The 6,108-nt window shown below is 39.8% G+C and overlaps 1 protein-coding gene across 2 annotated transcripts in view; it reads left to right on the forward strand.

Annotated features, from left to right (window-relative positions):
• Positions 1-4,970, forward strand: part of UGGT1 (UDP-glucose glycoprotein glucosyltransferase 1) — a 95,019-nt gene extending 90,049 nt beyond the window's left edge. For both annotated transcript variants that reach the window (XM_024216825.2, XM_029911087.1), the window contains exons 39-41: positions 502-618; positions 2,800-2,968; positions 4,004-4,970. In XM_024216825.2, coding sequence (XP_024072593.1) covers positions 502-618; positions 2,800-2,968; positions 4,004-4,029 — 312 coding nt within the window. In that variant the 3' untranslated portion in view covers positions 4,030-4,970. The remainder of the gene's footprint in view (positions 1-501; positions 619-2,799; positions 2,969-4,003) is intronic.
• Positions 4,971-6,108: the final 1,138 nt, after the last annotated feature.

Here is a 6,108-nt window from a genome sequence, read left to right on the forward strand (position 1 = left end):
GGGGGGGGGGGGGGGGGGGCGGGGGGGGGGGGGGGGGGGGGCAGGAGTCAGGGCAGGGGGCTGTGGGTGTGGGCTGTGGTCGTGGTACCAAGTAGGAATCTCTTGTTAATATCTCTTAAGAAAATAGCCATTTGATAGCTGGATTCATATCCCGTTATCAAATGGAGTTAAAACCTCACATATGCTGACTTCACAAAACAATAAGTGAACTGAAATTTAATTTTGAATACTGAACTCTAAAATTGGTAACTGTTTGTTTGTTGAAACAGTCTGGGGTTCTGGTTTTCTCCAGAGAATCTAACTTTTATAGATTTTGTTTAGGTAACATTATCATTCATCTTTCACTCACTAGAAAACCCCTGTTTTTCTGCTTGGGTGTAAAATACATTTTGCTCTACAGGTTAGGATTTCTCAGAGGGTATTTCTTGGGAGTTCTAAAGGTAAATGATTTTTTCCTCTCACTGTTGTAGATACCGCTAATAAATTTTGTCCTTCAAACAGGATTTGCCCAACAACATGATCCATCAGGTGCCCATTAAGTCACTACCCCAGGAGTGGCTTTGGTGTGAAACATGGTGTGATGATTCTTCAAAGAAGAGAGCAAAAACTATTGATCTGGTAAGGCCATTATGGCTCATAAATAGATTTAAATCGGTTTATACATTAGCGCATTGTTGTGAAACAGAGCTATTAACATTACTCTTTGGTAGAAGTAGAAAGCACTTAGGCTGACATATTCACCTTTCACCAAAATGTATTGGTTGCATCCCTGAGTCACACACAGCAGGGAGAGGGGCCTTTCCCCAGTTGAACTGAGTACGTGCCCTCTCTCTTCCCACCTTCTTTCCATAGACCTGTTGGGCCAGGCTAAATTTAATTTGAGGATTGCAGGCGGGGGTGATCAAAGTTTTCCTTCTCCTAGGTAGGCTGCCCTCCCAGACTGAAGAGTTCCACCTCCCCTGAGCTGTCTGGTTATTTTTAAAAGGTGCCAGATATCCACCTGTCAAGGCTCATTCCCCACTCTGGCACTTCGAGTACAGAAGGTGGGGGTCCACAAGGATTTTTAAAAATTAATACTTACCACTCCAGGCTTGTATTACTCCCAAGGTAAACACTGCCACCACCCAAATGCAAAACCCCTTTTTGAAACCAGAAAGGCACACTTGGGAATTCCTTCCTGTGGGGTACCCTCAAGCCCTTTCACCCCTCCCTCCGGGGAAGAGCTGAGGAAAAAAACTCCAAAGGAAATCAGCTGTTGCCATCAGCTGATTTAACAACATATGCACAAACCTCTTAGGACACCAAAAATCCAATCCTGTTCTTAAAACAGGTAAATTTTATTAAAACAAAAAAGAAAGAAAATACATCTGGAACTTAGACTTTTGCTAGATTGTAAAAGAGCAATTCCAAAAATTAAGCACCCAAAATAGCTTTCTTGGGGGTTCACTTAAAGGTTACAAGCAAACAAAAGCATCTGGGGTTAGCATAGAGGAGTCCACTAACCATAAGAAAGAAACAGAAATAAACCTAATCGCATCTTTCTAAACATTCCTGATCTACTCTCACATTTGGGGATTCCAAATAAGTAGTTCTGTATATGATCTATGATCATACCTGGCTTAAAGCTTCTCATAGCATAACTGCTCTCTGTTCCCCTCTTTCCTGGAGGGGCACAACACACAGACAAAGGGAAGTTTTTTCCCAATTTTAAAAAGTTCTAGCCCTCCCATTGGTTCTTTTCGTCAGGTGCCCACTCCCTTTCCTTTTACCTGTGGGCTTGTTAACCCTTTACAGGTAAAGCAAGTCGAGAACAGCCACTAAAAGGGACTTTATAGCTAACTGGCTGGCTGGCTGTCCATAAAAGGGAGCTACCTCCCCCCTTCCCCCCTTCATTTATCACACCATTTTTCGGTAAAAACACCTCTGCCACATGAAGGCAAGTGATGGGAAGTTTGACTGCGGGAGGCTAACAGACACTGGCCATTTCTAGACATTTTATAGATGTTGGGAGCTCATCCTTGGCCATAACAACCTTTTAGGGAGGTCCTATGGGTATCTGAGCACTAAAAAGAGTTACACAAAGGACAGATTTTTAAATGAAACCATTAGGATGGAAGTCAGTCTGTGATGTGACTGACAAAATCCAGGAAGCACTACTTCAGACACAGGCAGAAGATTAATGAAGCTATGGTAGGAGAGTCCAGTAAGAAAGAGACCCCAAGGAAAGCCGAGGAAGTAATGGATTGCATTATAGAGGGCAAACAGGTGGATTATAATGCTGTTTTGAACAGGCGAAGATGGCAGATAGCGTGCATGACCAACTGACTCCAGAAGATGGAGATAATAGCACTTCCCTACCTCCCAGGAGTGTTGTGTCAGGCTGTCAAATACTATGGTTATGAGGGCCATATATGTACCTTACATAGATTCTCCATGTCTTACTAACTAGCAGTTTTGTGTTTTTGCATTTTGCAAGCATTGATTTTCCCCTTCCTCCTGTATTGATTTCATGGCTAACCACAGCAGCAATTTTAGCATGAGTTAGGAATAGACTTTAGCCTGTACTCCCTCCAGCAACTATGAGACATGCTGCAACAAGAAGGGCTTTCCTTTCAATTGGTTGTTGATGATAGTGGAATTAAAACTACTCTAATTCAGTAGGAAGTGTTCCCCCATATTCAGTTTTCCTTCAAGGTCAGGCAAATTTGAAGCTTGAAAATACCTGAGTGAACACAGACTTATCTTTTCTGCATGTATGCAAAGGTCATCTGTCTCAAAAATGAATTGTTTCATTTGCAGTGTAATAATCCAATGACGAAAGAGCCCAAGCTTCAGGCAGCCGTGCGCATTGTCCCAGAGTGGCAGGACTATGATCAAGAAATTAAACAGCTATACAGTCGTTTCCAGAAAGAGAAAGAATCAGGAACCCTTACTACAACAGATGGGATGAAACAGCAAAACAGAAAAGGTAAATTGTAATCTCCCATTTAAAAAAAATGGCTTTTATTGAAACTAAAAGTTTGCTGCCCTCACAGTGCATATACATAGTATGTAATGGTATTCTGGTGAATTTCTTCCCAGGTGTTGGGAAATAGTTCATGCTTGACCATTTTAATGCAAATGTATTACCTCATACCATGCAAAAGATAACTATGCCACTGCATGCTGGCGTGACTATCTTTTTATTTGGGTTTAGTGGAAGAGTCCATTGTAGATGAGAAGAGAAGTTTATTGGCCCATTCCTTGACAAATGCCTTAACAGAATCCAGGCTAAACAAAGTGCCTCTCTGAAGTGAACTGAACAGAATGGGAATTTTTCAGAAGTTGAATATCATCCTTACTATGGGGGAATGTTTGGCTGAACACAGACTTCAGTCTACCATTGCATAGTCTCAGTTTTCAGCAATAGGTGCACTTGCACAGTGTAGACAATGGCTTAAGCGCTCATGTAGGCAGAACTAAACCATTTTCAACACTGTCAAAAAGGCCTTCATCTCTCTCCATTTTAACTAAATTACTTGTGAAGCCTATCTGCAATACGTCTGTACTTGCTTTGGAATGTATTTTGAATAGCGGTAATATATAGTTTATACAGTACATTTCAAGTCATCATTAGCACTTTGCAAATATTAGTTAAGAAATGTACTTGAGCAGATTTAAAATTTGGGCATGACTTTGACCCAAAAAACAAGAGCATATATGAAGAGAATTGCTTGGTGGGGATTCATTAACATAAGCCCAGAGCTTAAGGCTGGGTGAAGGTTCACAAATTTGGGCCTCTCTCTTAATTTTTCAAGAATTGAAGAAAAATGTAATTCAATACAAAAGTCAACAGGATTACTGTGTACAGACTGTCTTTTCAATTCATAAGGGATTCATTTGTGTAATTCTGTTCTGAGAGAACAATCCTGGGGCTTGTAAAGCCAGTTTCACACAAACACACACAGCTCAAACCCAACCTGGAAATGTGATTTTCATCCTATTTTTTTTTTCTTTTCTACAGATCTAGGCGCACATGTGGAATTATGATCCATGGGGAAAAATGAAGTTAGACTGTTCCATAGACAATTTTTATATCAAATGCTAGTTTTTTTCCAGTATGTGTGCAAAACTGCTGAATAATTGAATGGGATGATGTATGCGTTTATTACTTGCCTTTGGGTTGATTTCTGCATATGAAATAGGATCAAGGTTACTGTTTTTGCACCTGGGTGGGGGAAATGAAAGTGCTCACAGTGGAGTGTAGAATTTCAGTAACAGAAATTCAAAGTACATTGAAAAGCAGCAGGTCTGTTCATCTAGCTGTTGCGACATACAACCACTGCTGGCCACGATTCTGTTAGCCACAGATATCTTACTCAAGAGCACATGGAAAATGCATACTCAGTGAGCGGTGGGACAGCGATAGCATGAGTCCTTACCTCAAATGAGTGTTTTGAGATGGAGCTAGTTTTTCCAGGCTACATTAAGCTTGGAATCATGCTTTGAACTGGTCTAATGTTGCAACTGCAATTTTCAGATGGTCCATCTTCTACAAGGCTCTGTTCATTATGCCACTGATTCTGTTACAGAACAGCAGTTTCATTATTTAAATTGAGACATAGTATCTGTTTCCTCACTTTTGAAGAGTTGGCTCAGTGCAAAGCTACCCACACCATTTAAAAACAAACATTCACTTGCATCTGTATATGCTAACAAGGTTAACAATACTTTGCAACTGATATACAAAAATCAGGATTTTTTTTTCTGACTTGCCCCTTTCTCCTAAATTTATTTAAAAGTGCCCCGTTTCTCCTTCTACACTCTTCAAAATTTTTAAACAAATCTGTAGGGCATTAATACTGCTGTGGTTCATTGTTTTATAAATGTTTTTGCTGTTTATGAAAATCTGTGGAAGTTTTTGATCATGTAAATTTCATTTTTCTTCAAACACAAGATGTCACATCAATAAAACCTTGGAGTTCTTAGGGCTTTGTGTTAGTTCTCACATTCAACCTTCTTTCCTTTGATCTTCTTGGTCTACCTTACTGTGGAACACAATAACTGATTCCTCATTTGCACACATTTTTTAGTTGCTTTGATGCAATAAGTTTAATTCACGTGCGCAGAACAGAAAACATTTTTCTCCGACTAACTGCGTCTTCTGAGGATTAGTGTCCTTAGTTTCTTCAGCTGTAAATTTTCTAATAAATCTTTCACGTATTAATTTTAAAACAAGCCATGGCAGTAGTTCTGCCACAAGAGCACACTTATAAAGTCAATTTCTGTCTACTCAGGTATAGTGTGTGTACATTTTACCACTGCAGGTAACTGTGAAATACATTATCAAAACAGAAGTTTCTTTAAGAGAATGTTGGTGAGATAAATTGAGCAATTTGTTTTGTAATCAGATAGCACTATACCTTTGTCCAGAACACTGTGGAGATGGAAATCCAAGCCTTTCATCCAAGGTGAAGAAAAGTCTCCATATTTTATATTTCAACAGCATTGAAAGAACTAGGTCTTCATTTTCAAAAATATGGTTTTGTTTTGGTTTTTTTTTTTTTTTTAAGAAACAGGCCCCTAGCATTCTGGCCAAGATGATGGGTTTCTGCATTAGTCTTAGTTTAGCTTTCAGCATTTTCTTTTTAAAGCTGTATATGATGTAAGTCTACGCCAAATGTCAACATTTGAGGTAGGTAATTCTCTGAAATCCACTTTAAAGAAGAAATAACCCTAAATTTGTGTATAGAACTCACTGTAGTGTTTTGTGACTGAAGGGACAGATTTATTTTTGGGAGGGAAGAGGTTTTTAGTTTTGCTTACTTTTTAAAAAAAGTGTCCACTTTTTCCCCACCACTGTATCCTTTTTGGAAATAAAATGGAGCAATGGCAACTGGATGGGTGGTGTCTGTTCAGAGAAGATAATGAGGAAGGCATACTGCTCTCTGTGATTCATTTTGACCACCACCTCATGCATCCTATCACCTTTAGAACCAGGGAAGTTGTTCATAGCATTCTCCTGGGTGCTGGACAGAGGGGGAAATGGCTCCCTATGTCCCCTTTCCATCTGCACACAGCAGGATTCAGCCCCAAGGGCTGTTGCATTGTATAAGGGGGATAGAGTTT

The sequence above is a fragment of the Terrapene carolina genome, unplaced genomic scaffold (assembly GCF_002925995.2).
Source record: "Terrapene carolina triunguis isolate 2854851 unplaced genomic scaffold, T_m_triunguis-2.0 Scaffold88, whole genome shotgun sequence".
In the NCBI taxonomy this organism is placed as follows: Eukaryota; Metazoa; Chordata; order Testudines; family Emydidae; genus Terrapene; species Terrapene triunguis.